The sequence below is a fragment of the Marmota flaviventris genome, chromosome 4, assembly GCF_047511675.1.
Source record: "Marmota flaviventris isolate mMarFla1 chromosome 4, mMarFla1.hap1, whole genome shotgun sequence".
NCBI classification, from domain to species: domain Eukaryota; kingdom Metazoa; phylum Chordata; class Mammalia; order Rodentia; family Sciuridae; genus Marmota; species Marmota flaviventris.
In genome coordinates, this window is record NC_092501.1 from 25,602,470 (window position 1) to 25,620,596 (window position 18,127).

Genomic DNA, 18,127 nt, shown 5'->3' on the forward strand with positions numbered 1-18,127 from the left:
AGCAACTTAGTGAGATCCCATCTCAAACTAAAAAATAAAAAAGGGCTGGGACATAGCTCAGTGGTAAAGTGCCCCTGGGTTCAATACCCAGTACAAAAAAAAAAGACTAATATTGTGAGCATGAGTCTTGAGACAGATGTAGGGTAGAATTTTGCCTTTACCATAAATGAGTCTGGGCAAGTCATTTAACCTTTATAAGTCCTGGTCAACACTTTTATTGTGTACCTATAATTCCTTGCTATGTTAAGTGCACCTTCCTAGAGTTGATATCAACTTGAAGTCAGATGCTCACAAGCAAAATTCAATGCAGGAAGGTCCTAGTGTGCAGGAGCTTCACTCAGATGTTAGGAGAACCCAATCCACTGGAGGGGCTAGGGGATGGGGAGCAAACTTCTTCTTTTTTTTTTTTTTGGAGGGGGAGCAAACTTGATCAAAAAAAGAAGAAGCCTTCAGTGATATTGTAGGTGGGCATCCCTGAGCTCAGGCCACTGCTTCCAGCTTGGAGCCACTGTGACCCTACGCTCACCCAGGTGTAGACAGACTGGCAGGCTCCTAGCCAGTTCAAGGTGTTTCCCTTTGCCTGGTAACAGGGAGGTGTGGCTGAGTGAGGCAGGGTATGGCGGGGAGCAGCTGCAACTAACAAATGGTGGAGAGAAGCCTCCTGCTGGAACCCTCTGGCTACCCCAAATGCTGGAGACTAACCTCCCCAGGGTGAAGGAGACAAGTGAGTGTGAAGTTATTGAAAGGGCACGCCAGGGTTTGAGGGCTTAAAAAGGTCTAGGGTCCTTAAGGCCTGCTGAAAGCCTGGGGTTCAGGCCCAAACCTGGGACAAGATGGGAGGAGGAGGAGAATTCAACACCTGATTTAGGGCGATCCTCCAAAGCCTTGAGGTAGGCAAGTGAGGCTCCTGCCAGAAAGGAGAGCCCAGGGTTCCGGGTGACAGTAAGAATTAAGTCTATATCCAAACACCGCCCCGCCACAGGTCTGAACCAGAATGGAGCCCCAGTGAAAAGGCCTGCTGCCTGAGGTTCACACCATGTACTCTTACGTCTGCCTGCCGCGCGGGGAGAGTGCCTGGCCTCCGCTGCAGCCCCTCACCTACACCTACCTGCCCGCCCCTCTGCTGCTGCCTCCCATCCAGGCCCACAACTTCTGCAGCCGGCCAGCGAGCTTGTGCGTGGGAGAGAGGGCGGCCCCGCGAGAATACCACTGTTTTTACGGCCCGAGCGTATCTCCGGCCGCCACTCCACCCTGGTGGGCCTTCCCAGCAGCCTACGCCGCCGCCCTTAGCTCGCCGGCCCCTGCCGCCCGCCTCCTGAGGCCGTCGCTGCAGGAATCCGCAGCCGAGAGCTGGGCGCCGTGGCCCGAGGGTGGCAATGTGCAAGCCGAACTGCGATGGGGCCGCGTGGAACGCACGCACGGCCAGGATCTGCAGCTGCCCGACTTCGTGTGCCGGGAACTGCGGCGAGTGTACGGCACGTATCCGCGCACGCACGTGCGCGTCACCCACAGCCGCGGCGAGTTCCTGCTGCAGGCGGCGCCGCGCGTCGGCCAGCCGGAGTACCTGGTGGAGAGGCGCGTACTGCGACGGCCCAATAGCGGTGACAGCAGCAGCCCAGCCCGGGAAGCCGCGGAGCGCGGCCGTCCCAAGAAGAGGAAGGGCCTAGGCTGAGCTTTTTTATTGGCATTATTTTTGTGTTAGTTGAAGGATCCCTTTAGCTGTGTCACTTAGAATGCTGTTGGTAAAGTTAGGACTTTGACTTGTCACATTCATCTTTTAGACCAATCAGGTCAAAATATCAGGGCTAGCTAATCATATCATATGGAGCTTACCTATGTAGGAGGTTGGGAAGATTTGTAAGTCTCAAATCATTTGATTCAGAACAAACTTGGGACTCTGGCAGTGTCAGGTACTCCTGTATAAGAACACTTTCATTATAGCCTTCCAGTTTCATTTACTTTTGGGAGGACTGACCCAAGTACACATCTCAAGTTGCATTAAAAGAGCCATTGCCTTTTTTTAAACACTGTGCTTTGGTTATACTTTCCTGCCAGGTATTTAAGACCACGTTGGTCAAAATTGACCTTGTTTTTCTATCTCCTGCTAAGAGTCAGCAGAGATTTATCAGGGATCACTCTTCAGACCTTGGCTCCTTTAGTTTTTTTTGTGTATGTGTGGTGGTGGTGCTAGGGATTGAACCCAGGCCTTGTGCATGCAAGGCAAGCACTCTACCAACTGAGCTATATCTCCAGCACTCCTTTAGCTTTCTCCTACTGGTCATGCCATCTGCCAGGATGAGTCAGAGTCTTGCTGACCACATATGGCTTCCCTTAGAAGCATTGGGACATTACTCTCTCCAATGACCCTCTTTACAGAATGTGCACTGGTTGACTTCCTGTTCTCTAGGGTTCTCACAATCCTCCTGATTTGAAGGTTGGGTGACTCACTGGAGTTAAGGGGCTTTAAAGGGTTCCCATCATTCCCTGGATCCTGGTTGACCTTAGAGGGCATGGGCCAAAATATTGATTGCATTTTCTTTAGACTTTTTAACTTCTTTGACTTCGGTCTCCAAGTTTTGGTTTTAAACATCCAGCAGGCCAGTTTCACCATTCTTGAAATGGGAGTAATGGGTTTTAACTTTAAGATTTCTAATTTTACAATTACTCTTCCCATTTAATTGGGATTTGTATCAGTACTGCAAGTCAGATATCCTATCTGTCCTGGAGGTGATGCCTTATTGTCTTAATTCAGGTTATTCTGGTTAGAAGTAGTACTTTTGCAAAATACTAACAGGTAGTAGTTACAAAGTGAAATTAGTAAGAGTAAAAACACACTTGATTTTAAACCTAATAGACACAAGAAATTATCTTGATAGATAATGTTTTGGAAAACTCAGTCTTTGCTTTGTCCTTAATATCAGTCCAATAATGAAGACAAGGTTTTGAGTAAAAAGGAAAGTTTTGGGTTGTTTTTTTTTTTAATTGATGGTTAAAAATCTCTTTAAAATATTCAACTGAACATAGTCAAATAAAGTTTGTCTTTAATAAAGACAATTAGTCAATTTTTGCTGATAACAATAACATATGAATATAGTCATAATATGAATACAATCATTTTATTTAATAATTTGAATATTTCATATTTTATTTAATAATATGTATATGATCATATTTTTGTGACTGGATTTATCAACTTTGTGAAGTTTTGGTCTTTTTGTTAGCAAAGGAGAAACATGGTGACACTAACTACCAAGGGAACAATGTGTCCTTAAAGAGGTGATTCAATGGCTACATTCCAATTGTGCCCTATTCAGGGTCATAAATTATTTGTAGTTTTGAGAAATAGCCATTTTTTAGATCTTTTGACACTACTGAAGTCTGAATTATTTTATTCTTGTAGTGTGTGTGTCCAAGGATAGACAACTTGGCCTAGAATGGGAAAAAATGTAATTTTCCTTCCTTCAAGGTTAAGGAAAAGAGAAAAAAAAATGTCAGTTTTAAAATATGATGCAGTGGTGCAGGGTAGCAAGGACTATGCTCAAAGCAGACATGGAGCAGATCAGTGTTTTAAGGAACCCTTGTTGTTTTTAAACACAGAGGATTAGACTTTGTTCTATATCAGTATATTAAAATTTGACCATGGGGGGGGGGAACCTAAGTAACTTTAACTGTGCCAATTATAGTCAACTTAATCACACACAAACTTTTCAAGATTTACCTTTCACAAACCTTATGTAACTTACTTCGACATTTTATAACTTGTTTATATCCTTAGTTTTGTCTTTTCTTTCATTGTGGACTTGAGGCTAAGGATTAGTGTTTTAGCGTAGTGGTTTAGTGTAGAGCACTTACCTGGCATGTGTGAGGCCCTAGGTTTGGTCCCCAGTATAGCCTAAATAAATAAGTCAATAAAAATGACAAAGAAATCATTTTGGGTTTCAAGACAAAAGTATTACTTTACCCTACAAGATACTTTCTCTTTCAGAAATATTTTTTCCCTATTAATTTTTTTAACTTTAATATGTATTTTTTAGTTATGGGTGGACACAATAGCTTTATTTTATTTTTATGTAGTGCAGAGAACCAAACCCAGTGCTTCACGCATGGTAGGTGAGCATTCTACTTCTGAAGCCCCCTATTAATTTTTCTTGAGAATATATATTTCCAGGGCTGGGGTTGTGGCTCAGTGTGCTCACCTAGCACATGTGGGGCCCTGGGTTCGATCCTCAGCCCCACATATAAGTAAATAAATAAATAAATCTAAAAGGTATTGTGTCCAACTACAACTAAGATATAAATATCACAAAAAAAGAAGAAGAAGAAGAATAGGGGCTGGGGTTGTGGCTCAGCGGTAGAGCGTTTCCCTAGCACGTTCGAGGCCCTGGGTTCAATCCACAGCACCACATAAAAATAAATAAAATAAAGGTATGTGTCCAACAACAACTAAAAAAAAATGTTTTTAAAGAATATTTATTTCCAGCTGGGTGCAAGGGTGCATGCCTGTAATCCCCAGCATCTTGGGAGGCTGAGGCAGGAGGATCGCAAGTTCAAAGCCAGTCTCAGCAAAAGTGAGGTGCTAAGCAACTCAATGAGACCCTGTCTCTAAATAAAATACAAAATAGAGCTGGGGATGTGGCTCAGTGGTTGAGTGCCCCTGAGTTCAATACCTGGTACCAAAAAAAAAAAAAAGAACATATATGTCCAGGGGCTGGGGTTGTGGCTCAGAGGTAGAGTGCTTGCCTAGCATGCATGAGGCACTGGGTTCAATCCTCAGCACCACGTAAAAATAAAATAAAGGTTATTGTGTCTATCAACAACTAAAAAATAAAAGTTAAATATATATGTATGTATGTATGTATGTGTATATACATATATATACATATATACATTTATATATATATATATATATATATATATATATATATATATATATATATATATATATATATAAAATCTCCAAAAGGTCCAGTGCACTGGTACATGCCTGCAGTCCCAGTGACTCTGGAGGCTGAGACAAGAGGAATATGAGTTCAAAGCCAGCCTTATCACCTTGGTGATACCCTGTCTCAAAAATAAAAAACAAAAAGTGTGGGAAATGTGGCTCAGTGTGGCTAAGCACCCTTGTGTTCAATCCCCAATACTAAAAATTAAGCAAACAAATAAAAGATTTTGAAATAAATAAATAAAATATTTTTAAAAATAATAGGACTAGGGATGCACTCCAATGATAGAGTACTTTCTTTTTTTATATATTTTTTTAGTTGTAGATGGACCCAATACCTTTATTTTGTTTATTTTTATGTGGTCCTAAGGATCGAACCCAGTGCCTCATGCATGTTCAGCAAGCACTCTACCACTTAGCCACAACCCTCTGGTAGAGTACTTTCTTTGCAAATGTGAGACCCTAGTTTGGTCCCCAGTACTGAAAAAAAAAAAAAAAACCCCAACAAACAAACAAAAAACATCACCACAACAAAACTAAACTGATATTTTTAGAGTTAAAATATAAAAAAGAGGTTTAAGGGCTGGGGTTATGGCTCAGTGGTAGAGTGCCTGCCTTGCACATGTGAGGTGGTAGGCTTGATCCTCAGCACCACATAAAAATAAATAAATAAAGGTGCTGTGTCCAACTACAACTTAAAAATAAATATTAAAAAAAGGAGTTTTCGGGCTGGGGATGTGGCTCAAGCGGTAGCGCATTCACCTGGCATGCATGCAGCCTGGGTTGGATCCTCAGCACCACATACAAACAAAGATGTTGTGTCCGCCGAGAACTAAAAAAAATAAATATTAAAAAAATTCTTTCTCTCTCTCAAAAAAGAAAAAAAAAAAAAAAAGGAGTTTTGGGCTGGGGCTGGTAGAGCGCTTGCCTAGCATGTATCGAGGCACTAGTTCAATCCTCAGCACCACATAAAAATAAATAAATAAAATAAAGGTATTGTGTCCATCTACAACTAAAAAAAATTTTTTTTTTTAAAAAAAAGGAGTTTTAAAAAATAGAGGTATTACATACCTAGGTCACTGATACTTTGGTAGTGGGAACTGAATCCAGGAGACAGGGTCTTGCTAAGATGGCGGAAGCTATCCTTTAATTTGCAATCTTCCTGCCTCAGCCTCCCAACTTGCTGAAATTACAAGCATGCACCACTGTACCTGGCTGCTTTAATTTATTTTGGGAAGTGGGGTGGGTACTAGGGATTGAATCTGGAGGCACTCAACCACTGATTCGCATCCCTAACCCTTTAAAAAAAAAAAGGTTTTTTAAAAGATGGACACAAAAATCTTCATTTTATGTATTTATTTATTTGTTTATTTATTTATTTTTTATGTGGTGCAGAGGATGGAACCCAGTACCTCATATGTGCGAGGCAAGTGCTCTACCGCTGAGCTATAACCCCAGTTGCACCAGCCCTTTTTTATATTTTATTTCAAAACAGGGTCTCACTTAATTGCTTAGGACCTAGCTAAATTGCTGATGCTGGCTTTGAAATTGTGATCCTACTGCATCAGCCTCCTGAGTCAGCCTCCAGAGCCACTGGGATTATAGGAATATACCACCATGCCCAGCCTGCTTTGATTTTCTAAGCTTGGAGAATTGTTTGCATGTTGGTAAGCCTTTTCAAATTCCTTTTTTTATTTTTTTATGTATTTTTTTAGTTATACATGGACACAATATCTTAATTTTGTTTATTTATTTCTTTTATGTGGTGCTGAGGATCGAACCCAGGGTCTCTCATGTGTGAGGTGAGCGCTCTACCACTGAGCCACAACCCCAGCTCCTCAAATCCCCTTTTTAAACAATTCAGGTTTCAAAAAATGGTGAGCCTCACACCATTAAACTGTGGTTTGTATTCCCTTCCCTCTCTGTCTTCTTGGGTCCAAGTACTTGCAGGTTCTCAATCCCCCCCGCCATTTTTTTTTTTTTTGTGTGTGTGTGTGTGTGATGCTGAAGATTGAAGCAGGGTGGTGTGCATGAAAAGCAAGCATTTTATCAACTGAGCTATATCCCCAGCATTTCTCCCCATCTTTGAGGATCTACATTGCTCATAGATATTCCTCCCTGTCTTCTACTTAGTCTCAGAAATGCCCCTGGCTGCACATAAATTTACCCCTATCCCCAGCCAAGGTAAGGGAGGAAGGACCCTGACTACAAGCTTTTAGAAAGAGGTGCTGCTCCTCCATGCAATCCAGCATCCCACCTCACTCCCAGCCCTGTGGATGTAAAGCCTGCAGGAAACCTGAATGCTTTCTTGTTTGATCTTTTCTTTGAACTTAACCCTTAGAAGTGCAGAACTCATAAAACACTTTGCTATTCATATGCTTCAACCCTCTAAATTTACATTATGCTAGGAAAGTAGGGCCTGAGTGAGGGAGTGATTCACCCATGGTCATACAATAATAGGTGGGAATCCAGAGCTCCCAGATCTCAGCCTGGGTTACCAAGCGCTGATCCTGATGGTCTCATCCTGCTAGTCTTGACCCAGACTTACTCAGCCGAGCATGGAAGACCTGACTGACAAATTTCAAGCCCTACTCCAGGCCACAACTGCCCTTACCTTTGGATAGCTCTCATTCTACTTAAGGGAAAAGAATAAGAATCATAACCTCACACACTGAGAACTTCTATGTACCAACTATGCTTAAGTTCCATGCAGAAATTACCAACTCATTAAGTTTAAAATTCACAAAACTTTGATGTACACATAACTATTATTTCCACTTACAGATGAGGAAACTGAAGCCCATAGATATTAACGACTTACCCAGTTATACATTGAGAATGTACCAAGATTGTATCTGATAGGTCTTAACGTCTAGGTCAGATCGTCTCTTCACACATGAGACACACTCAACAAAACAAAAGAACATTTATTAAGGAACTACTATTTGCAGAACACTGGGGTAAATACTATGAGGTAGGGAGCTCCTGAACCCAGCCTTACTGGGGAGGAGTGTGGGTAATTTGCTTTCTGTTGGGGAGTTGAAAGAAAGAAGCTTCTTGTTTTAAATATACATATGTATGTATGTATGTATGTGTGTGTGTGTGTGTATGTATATGTATGTATATATATATATATATATATATATATATATATATTTAGTTGTTGATGGACCTTTATTTTATTCATTTATTTACATGTGGTGCGAATTGAACTCAGTGCTTCACACATGCTAGGCAAGCACTCTACCATGGAGCCACAACCCCAACCTGAAAGAAGCTTATTGAAAAGACATCTAAGAGGGGATTTGAAGGATATATATAGGATTCCAACAGATAGTGATGGGAAAGAAGCGTCTCAAAAACCAAGGAAGGGTCCAGCAGGAACAAAAGCATGTTGGCAGGAGCAGAAAGCAGCAGTCTTATTGGAGGGCAACAGCAATGGAAGATTAGGCTCCAAAGCTAAGTGGAGGTCATACCATTCAAGCTATTAACGGTAAAAAGACTTGGAGAGTCATTGAATCTTTGAGTAGAAGTGTAGACCAAGTCACAGTTAATAAGATTTAGTCAGTGGACAGGATGGGTGCCTACAAGAGCACTTGTCTGGAATGGTGTGAGCTGGAGCCATAGATACCCCCATGGTCTTGGCATTGATGGTGTGGCACAGCCGGGCACCAGAACTGAGTACTTAGGGCATTTGCTAGAGCTCATGGCCTATGGAATTCAGTTCTCAGAGCCAAGTGGCCAAAGTTCTCTCTGCCTGCATGCTATCCTCCCTTGCTTCCTTGTATGAATTTTTCCCCATACGAGCAAGTAGAGACCCAGGGTAGAACCTGGAATCTCAAGATACTTTCTACTCAGGGTTGAGGGGTGCTGAGCTTGGAGCTGAAAATGGGAGATCACAGCAAGGGAAATGGACAATGGTTCCCAAATTCCATTGGGAACTGGAGTAGGGTATGAGGGGAGGGGGCTCAGGGCCATAGCAGTGATTCTGTCCCTCAGAGCCTGGGTTTCACATATTCGGTCCTGTCATCTCCAGTCCAGATATCATCTCCTGGCTGAAGAGTTGAGGGCCTGGGGAAAGTGCCAGAATATGTATTCTGAGAAGGGTATATCTTCAAACAGGGAGGCTTCTAGAGCCAATAGGGATCTCCAAGATAGATAGGAGTTCACAAGTGCTGCTTCCACAAAACCTCCCACCTGAATGAAGATCTTTAAGTGTTTGGGATAGCTGAAAGATTTCCCTGAAACACACTTTCATTTTCTGGAGAGTTAAATCGACAGCTGAGTGCTGTCCTCACTCACAGGGCAGAGGTGCAGCCTATCCCTGGAGAAAGAAGGAAAGCCAGGCTGGCAGCCCTGCCCCCAGCCCCACTGAATCCCAAGTAGAGGGCAGCACTTACCCATGAAGCCTCCTCTCTGGCGTTTCTGGGGCTGGATCTGCAGTCATGCTCTGGGAAGGAGCTCCTTAAAAAGGCCCCCACCCTGCCCCAGCTCCTCCATCCCCGCCCCATGTGGCTCTTCTGAGAAAGAAGGAAGGTGTGGGAGGGTTAGGCACCCTGCCCAGAGAGCCCTTTCTGACCTCAAGCCAGAGTGGGGACCCCTTCCATTCTTCCAAGGGTCTCCTTTCTCATCTAAGCCTCTGACGGTACCCTCTCACACTCCCTTTGAAATCAGCCTGCTGGTTCTTTCTCTGCTCTTAATGCCTGGAACATCTGCCTTGGATGCTGAATTCAAGTCCCATTCCTCATTCTGAGGCAAGATGGTGGGGGATTGATATGCCAGGGGAAGCTTCAGCATAGGTTCCTAGCTTTTCCTGTCAGCCAAGGAGGACCCTGCACCCAGGCACTTGTGGTAAAATTCATTTGAGGGATGCGAAGGGCAGGCATCACTCCACCTCCTTCTCTCTGTGAGGTGTGAAGCAGCACTCTAAGGGCAAGTGGAGTCAGCTCTCTTCTTGGGGATGGAGAGACTTAGATCTAATCAGAGATTTAAGATCAGGACAGTTGTGGAATCCCAAGCAGGGCAAGGGTTTCATGGAGTTCCCCGCCCCCTGCAATTTGTATGTCCTTGTGTTGGTGGTGGTCCCTCTCCTTGGTCTTTTTACCTTTTTCACCTTTCTCCTTACCACCTTCAGGCGGTAAGACTGAACAGTGGGGCTGGGGTTGTGGCTCAGTGGTACAGCGCTTGCCTAGCATGCATGAGGCACTGGGTTCGAACCCCAGCACCACATAAAAATAAAAACAAATAAAGGTATTGTGTCCATCTACAAATAAATAATAATAATAATAATAATAATAATAATAATAATAAAAGACTGAGCAGTAATCCCTTTTCTCCTTATCTTGGCACTGCCCCTCTCCTTGGACTCCAGAACCTGACCTCTGCTGTACAGAGTTGGGTCTTTCCAGAGTTTGAATTGGAAATGGAGGGGGTTCCTCCTGAGAGAGCTTTCCCATTACACTTCCCTAAACGCTCAGGAAATTCTTTCTGATATCCAAGAATCAGGAGATGGGGAGGGGGAAAGCACAGCATCAGAAAGAGTTGTATGGGTCTCCTCCCAGACCTAGCGGTAGCCTACTAAGGAAACCTGAAAGTTTGGGAATGGGGGTGGTAAGGGGCGGGGTAGTAAGGGGCGGGGTGGTAAGGGGCTAGTCATCAGCATTGTGCAATGGACAGGAGGGTGGAGGACGAGGAGGGAAGGGCTGGCAGAGGCCTAGGGCTGATAGGGGTGCCCATCACCCCCTTCCCAGGGGCCTGTCTGGTTAGAGTTCAAAGTGGCTGTCGCCCCATCCCTCATTAACCCCAGCAGCTTCGGGCTGGCAGTGGCCCTGTTTTTATGGGAGAAGCCAGGCCAAATATGCTCCTGCCTCCTCCTTCCTCGTTCCCTCTCAATAACCAACAATCTGCTCTTCTCTGAAGCCAGAGGATCCTCCTGGGGAGGAGGGAGTCTGTGGTAAGGTATACGCGTGGTAAGCCTGAGCAGTAATCCCTTTTCTCCTTATTTTGGCACTGCCCCTGTCCCTAGGAGAGAAGAGAGAGTGGGACTTTCTCCCTTAGACTATAAGCTCCCAGAGGGCAAGGACAGCTTTAGAGTCCTCTGTACCCTACAAGGGGACTAACACTGAAAGGGGCTCATTCTTGGTGATTAGGATGGACTAGCTAATCGCAGTCCAAGGGAACTCTTTCCCTTTTGAGGTTCCCAGGAAGGGATGGCTGTGGGCTTACCCACAGGGCAGTCTGGGGAAGCGGAGACAGGAACAGAAAGAGGAAGCTGAGATCTTGCTGGGTCCTAGCGCGCAGTTGTACTGTCCTAGATCAGTAACCCTGCCAACATGGCATAGGACACTGGTGGTGGGTATAGTCTGCAGGCCATCCTGGATCTGGGCTCAGATCCACCCTCACCACGGGGACCTTCCCAAAATCCCGTAGCCCCCACCACCAATCACAGGGAGATATTGGAGAAATAGCTGTTGGGAAAGGATCAGAAAGACAAAGTGGGGAAGTCAGTCCCTAAAAATTGAATGAATGACAGGACTTGAAACTGGGGTGGAGACTGTGGGATTTGGGGAAGAACACCAGGCCTTGCAGTTGGGCCACCAGATCCAACCAGGGAGCCACGAAGACTGTGGAAGGGAAGGAAAAACACGGAAGTCCTAAGGGGAAAACTACAGAATTTCAGGGTGGGGATCCTGGGGGCAAGGAAATAAGGTGGATAGGAAGAACATAGGCGTGACAGAAAGGTTCTGGGTTTCGGACTGACGACGCGAGGAACAAGGCAGGTTACTGTCCCTGCCACTGTGACTCCACCCACTGATGAGACCTCCCGCAACAAAAATGGCCGCCTCGGGAGCCGGTCCCAAGCCCCGGGACACTTGAGAATAGGTTCCCGAAGCTCCGCCCTGTTACGGGCAATTTGCCCTTCTCAAAAATGGCAACCTCGGCACCGCTGAAAGCGAACCACTCTAGGCCCCGCCTTTGATCTCGTTGGTGGGGCTGGGGGATGAGAGCTGCATCGCGCGGGACAAATCGCTGGCGGCGCCCGACGGAGCAGGTGATTTCCCCTCCAGCCCCTGGCCCCGGGCTAGGAGAGTCGCGGAGAGCATAACCCAGGTTGCCGTCCTACGTGTTCTCCCACGGCACCTTCCCCGGGGCCACCAGACTCCCATTTCTGATTTTCGCTGTGGCCTGTAGCAAGGCACATCCAGTTTGTGCAGGCCTGCCCCTTCATTTGTCCCCCAAGGCTGTAACCCCATCCCTATGCCTTCAGGCCCACTATTCGGGACGCTTACGGTGTCCCACTATTGGGTTCAGGGAGCTCTTGCTTCCAGGGTCCGCCATCATTGCGATCCCACTTCCTGTGCACCACTCCCGCCCACACCCCCACTACCCGTTTGTACACCCATCTGAATGTGGATGGTGAATCTCTTGTTCCCCTCAATGTCCTTGGTTCCTTTAAGGCGTGACTTGGGGATCAGGTGAAAATAGTATATTCTTGGGCCTTCGTTATGGGTCTAGGACCCCAGGAGCAAGGCTTTGTAGGTGCTGGAAGAAGATAGACCTCGGTGCTAGATGCCCCCGTGCTGCCTGAGTTCCCCAGGACTCCTTCCACACCGATCTTACTCAAGTCTAACTTGCCAAGAGAATCTCTGTTGAGCATCTGGAACAGGCAGGCCTGTGCTTGGCCCTTGGAAGCCAAATCGGGGAGGGAAGATGGGGTAGTCAGGGTTGGCTGCAGAGAGGAAGTGAGTCCTGCAGAATGGGACTTGAAGAGACAGAGGAAAGAATGTTCTGAGCAGGGAGAATGGTGTGAGCAGAGATTCTAAAATACTCAAGACAGCGGGTTAGGCAGGAGAGGATCATAATATAGGCTTGAACCACACCATTGGCATCATGAGAGATGGTGTGGTTGTGAATAGTGAGGCTTCTGGAGCCAGACTTAACTGGGTGTGAATCTGCCATTAGCTTGCTCTGTGACCTTGGGCAAATAACCTCTCAGTGCCTCTATTTCTTTTCAGGTAAAATGGGCTAATTTCAGTGTCTACATTTTAGGGTTATTTTGAGAATTATGTAAAATTAATACAATAAAGTGCTTTTAGCAATGCCTGGTAAACAATACGTAAGTGCCAAGCCAACTTTTTACCATCATCAGAAGTGTTTAAGCAGAACTTAGGATAATAGTCACATTTCAACCATTGGTCCCTGATTTGGGACCCCCCAGGAAGTAATAACAAGCCAGGATAAAAGCTTAGGCAAAGAAGACTTTATTTGGGGAAATGAGGAGTTTCCCGATAACAACTCCCTGACCCCCAGACCTTGGTTAGAAACCTAAAGACATCAAACATATCCCTGAGAAGTTTTTTCCCTAGAAACTGGACTTTACTGCAGCAGCCATGAGTGTGTCCAACAGAGGTTGCCAGACTGCTGATAGCAACCAGGAAGTGAGGGTAATAAGTCCTGAAGGGTCATCCCCTCAGAGAAGCTGCTTGAAGAGATCTGGTATGCCTGGCCTGAGCTATCTTGCAATTCCTGGGGGCCCATGGCTAAAGTTTTGAAGCAGGAGGTAGGCATCTTCCTTGTAAACTGAGTTATTCACTCCTACTTTCCAAAGTGACCCTGTGCTCTCACAGCAGCTCTGTGTTACTGATTAGAGGAGCAGGCAGCTGTGATCATAGATGGTAGCCCTGTCCCAACTCAATTGGAAGTCTTAATATCCCCATCCCAAGTAGACCTTAGAACAGGCACTAAACTAGGGGTGACCAAGACTTAAATCTTTCTCTCTGTCTCCCTCTCTCTTTTGGTGGTGGTACTGGGAATTGAATCCAGGGCAAGTGCTTTATCACTGAGCTATACACCTAACTCTGGACTTAAACCTTAACTGAGCTTCACTTTCTTCATCTGTGAATACATATTTATTGAGTGCCTACTTCATGGGGGGTGCTGAATATGTACTGGTGAATAAGCTGGGTGTATAGTCCCTGCCTTCATGAAACAACTGTAAGAAACATTAAACATTGTCCATATAATCTGTTAACTACAGCTGTGAAAGGTCCTGCTATGTAAGGAAAAACGTTGTTTGTAACGAGGGTATAAAATCGTAGCCATCATACCAGTTCTAGAAGATCAGGGGCTTGAATGTTCACAAACTGAAAGCAGGCCAGAGTAGAGGGGCATGATCCAGGGACTGCTGTGGGGAGAAGGGTTAGAAACCTCTTTGAAAGCAAGAGTGAGAGGAGAAAAGTAGATGTGTAAAGAGAAAATGGTCAGCGCTTCGTGACTGGCTAGAGGAAAGTAAAGGGTAAGATGCTGTCAAGGATAATTTCCAGACCTGTGGCAGGAATAGCTGCACGCCTATACATACATTTAGGGAGGATGGACCTGAAGGAGTAGAAAACTGGAGAAGTTATTTTGGGACATGTTAAGTGTGAGATGCCTGAAAGACATGCACTTGGCCATGTCATAGAGATAGAGACAAAAGTTTGTAGCTCGGAGAAGACTAGATTAGAGATTTGACATTTGGGAATTGATGACATAAAGTTGGTACTTAAGAATGTGGGCCCAGTGAGATCTTCCAGAGAGGGAGGGTGTGCAGAGTGAGGAGAGAGAAGTGGCTGTGAGCCTGAAAAGAGTGGCAGAGAAGAGGGCAAAGAGGGAGCCAGGGAAGAAATGGCCAGAGAGAAGGAAAACAGGAGAATGGGATATATCAAAAACCATAGTTGGTGTTATCAAAAGGGCAAATGTTAGGTGAAACCATAAGAAAGTGCTCTCTCTTTTGGTAGCCCAGAACCAGACAAAACTAGCAATCTCATATGGTTCAACTTGGCTAGACCTGAAACCTGAAAAAGTAACTAGTAACCTTAGCCTGAGAAATGCCAGTAAAGATGTTGGAATAGAAGCCAGCCTGGAGGGATAAGTGGATAGATGGAGAATAATAAAGCATTGGATTTGATAGGACTTAGTGAGTACAGATGTGGGTGAGAGAGGGCAAGATCAAGGGCAATCCCCAAGTTTCATGTTCTGCAGCAAAATGAGTGGTGTGAGCTGGTGAAACAGGAGGAAGTGGCTTGGAGTGGAAATGCACAAATTTGGGAAGATATGAGTTTAGGGTGGGTGGAAGGTGAGATATCTCTGAGCCTTCCAAATGGGAGGATGAACTGACATCTGGACCTATGGGTCTGCAGCCATTCCTTACTACCTCTGTGTCTCTCACTCCTAAATAGTCTTTGGGGAGTCAGAAGTGTTTAGATGGAGCCAAACTAAGTAAACAAGTATTTACCGAGTATCCATTAAATGTGAACATTTTCCTAGGTGCTGAGTCTAACACCGGTGATCAAGACAGTTCCTCTACTCTTAGAGCTTATAGTACATTCTGTAGGACAGATATTAGGCAAATAAACATAAAATAACATGTAAGGGGTTGAGTATTGTGGAAAATAACTAGTTTTGGTAGAAGATCTCTCTGAGGAGGTTAACAGTTGAGCAAAGCTCTGGAGGAAGTGAGGGCATGATCCCTAAAGATGTCTACAGGTATAGGCAGGAAGATGCTCAACAGGTTTGAGGAACAGTAAGCAGGCTGTGGGCAGGAATGAGGAGGGATGGTGAGGTTGGGGAGGTGAGCAAGGGCCAGATCTTACAGGCTTATGGGGCTCTGTAAGCCTGGGGAAGGAGGATGCAAAGTCTTCTAGACAGTGCCAGGCTGCTAGAAGGGCAGGGTCTGGGCAAGAGAGAATCCATGAAAGACTCTCCCTTCTTTTTAGGTCCCAGAGCCAGAAAAGCCCCTTTGTGCAGAGGGTGGGTGGCTAGACAATGGAGCCCTTTGTGGTTGGACTTGGGGGCCAAGTGCTCCCTCAATTATGAGATTCCTCAGCCAGGAGGCATGTGACCCTAAGACCTTGACTTTTTACCAGAGGGTCTGGGCTAGCTGTTGGGGAATGGTATGAGGGATGGGGAGAAATGGGGGGCTGAAGGTTGGGGAGTGGTGGGGCAGCTTTCTGGAGACAATGCTGTGTCCTGCCTTAAGCTGGAGGTGGTAGACATGGGTAGTGGAAGGGGCTGTGACTATTTGGGGGAGCTGGGAGGGCAACTCAACAGATGGTTCTATAGCAGGAGGGCAGGGAGGAGCCACTGCCCCAGGCCCAGTGAGTGAGGGCAGGCATAAGAGGGCTTGGTAATCCTTTGTCTTGTGTCCCTTCAGAAGAGGAGAGATCATGGAGCTGGAGAGGATCGTCAGTGCAGCACTCCTTGAGTTTGTCCAGACAAACCTCCCAGAGGCCGACCTCAGGTAGAGAACCAGCCAGGGCTGAGGCTGTGGCTGCCAGGCAGTGCTCTGGGGCCTGACCAGTGGCAAGATGGGTGGAAAGCACTTGGCTGTGTTCCTGAGATGGGGAGGGCTGATTTTGATTTGTTGAGGTGGCCTTCCCTGTCATCTTGTCATTACTTTTATTGGATGGATGGAAAACCAAAACTCTGAGGAGGAGGGGAATACTCTTTGCCCTCAAGGATTGAGGTCTAACTCATAGATCCTATGAAGCCAAAGGCTGGAGTCTCAGGCTAGGTGGGGGTACTACAAGTGTAAAGTGTCCTACCTGGGGCTTGTCCTGTCCTCTTCCTACAGTGGCTTGGATGAAGTTATCTTCTCCTATGTGCTTGGGGTCCTGGAGGAGCTGGGCCCCTCAGGACCATCAGAGGAGAACTTTGATATGGAGGCCTTCACTGAGATGATGGAGGCTTATGTGCCTGGCTTTGCCCATATTCCCAGGTAAGGCCTGGCAGGGGCTAAATGGATGGGGGAATGGCTGGTTGTGCGGGGTAGGCAAAGTAGTCCTCTCACTGCCTTCCTCTTCCTTTAGGGGCACAATAGGGGACATGATGAAGAAGCTCTCTGGGCAGCTCAGTGATGCCAAGAACAAAGGTGAGTCTGGGATTCAGACACTTGGGGGATTCCTAATCCTTCCTCCACGCCCCTGGTAAACCTGATGCCCTCTCTACCTCTTTTAAGAGAACCTGCAACCACAGAGCTCTTGTATCCAAGGTCAGGTTCCCATCTCCCCAGAGCCCTTGCAGCGGCCTGAAAAGCGCAAAGAAGAGGCCAGGTCTCCTGCTGCTGCTGGGGACACCCAAGATGAGGTACTAGTAGAGGAGGATACTGATTAGGGACCTTGGGGGTGGGAAAGGAGGAAGTGCTGCCTCTTGTCAATGTTTGTGCCCACAGGCAGCTGGCGCTGAGGAGGAGCTGCTTCCGGGTGTGGATGTACTCTTGGAGGTGTTCCCTACCTGTTCAATGGAGCAGGCCCAGTGGGTGCTGACTAAAGCACGGGGGGACTTGGAAGAAGCTGTGCAGATGCTGGTAGAGGGGAAAGAAGAGGGGTCTCCAGCCTGGGATGGCCCCAGTCAGGTATCCCATCCTAGCCCTGTCCTCCCACCCACACAGCCTAGGCTTGTTGTTAAGCACCCCTCCCCTTCTCATTCCCATCTGTTTTCCCTGCTGGTGCCGTTGGATCTACACGAGACCTTTCCTCTCCACAGGACCTACCTAGGCGCCTCAGGGGCCCCCAGAAAGATGAGTTGAAGTCCTTCATCTTGCAGAAGTGAGCCTGGGCTGGGCTGGGCTGGGCTGGGTAGGGCAGGGCAGAAGGGTCTTCCTAGGGTGGCAGGAGCTTCAGCCATCCAGTTTTTGGCAGGTACATGATGGTGGATAGTGCAGAGGATCAGAAGATTCACCGACCCATGGCTCCCAAGGAGGTAAGAGGGTTGGGGGCAGCTAGGGATGTGAAGTCAGGAGACTGACTCCTGGCTTCTTCTACTCACTACCTGATTGCCTGATTGCCCAACAGGCTCCCAAGAAGCTGATCCGATACATTGACAATCAGGTGGTGAGCACCAAAGGAGAGCGATTCAAAGATGTGCGTAACCCTGAGGCTGAGGAGATGAAGGCCACATATATCAATCTCAAGCCGGCCAGGAAGTACCGCTTCCACTGAGGCACTTGCTGGACTCTGCTGGAGCCTTCTAGGCTCAGATCCCAGAGGGATGCAGGAGCCCTACACCCCCACACAGGGGCCTCCCTTACTCCTGTCACCTTCTTTTTCCTCTTCTCTACTTTGTTGTTCCACAGTGTTAACCTACTCTCAAACCTGCCTCCAAGGGCACAGTAAAGATGGCCCAAGGAAGGTGTGAGTGCATTCTGGT

General features: G+C 46.5%; 2 protein-coding genes across 3 annotated transcripts; both read left to right on the forward strand.

Moving 5' to 3' along the window:
* The first annotated feature begins 1,036 nt into the window (after nt 1–1,036).
* On the forward strand, nt 1,037–1,672 carry C4H10orf95 (chromosome 4 C10orf95 homolog). Its single transcript, XM_027930163.2, has one exon. It carries the CDS (start codon nt 1,037–1,039, stop codon nt 1,670–1,672), a length of 636 nt encoding a protein of 211 aa, XP_027785964.2.
* Nucleotides 1,673–11,873: 10,201 nt separating this feature from the next.
* On the forward strand, nt 11,874–18,108 carry Cuedc2 (CUE domain containing 2). Of its 2 annotated transcripts, none has more exons than XM_027930323.2 (9): nt 11,874–11,993; nt 16,137–16,220; nt 16,554–16,697; nt 16,789–16,850; nt 16,938–17,065; nt 17,151–17,333; nt 17,465–17,526; nt 17,620–17,680; nt 17,773–18,108. In XM_027930323.2, exons 2-9 carry the CDS (start codon nt 16,147–16,149, stop codon nt 17,917–17,919), a joined length of 861 nt encoding a protein of 286 aa, XP_027786124.1. In that variant the 5' UTR covers nt 11,874–11,993; nt 16,137–16,146; the 3' UTR covers nt 17,920–18,108. The 2 variants fall into 2 exon arrangements, with proteins under 2 accessions (XP_027786124.1, XP_027786123.1); XM_027930322.2 differs by having other exon boundaries at nt 11,875–11,993; nt 16,134–16,220.
* Nucleotides 18,109–18,127: the final 19 nt, after the last annotated feature.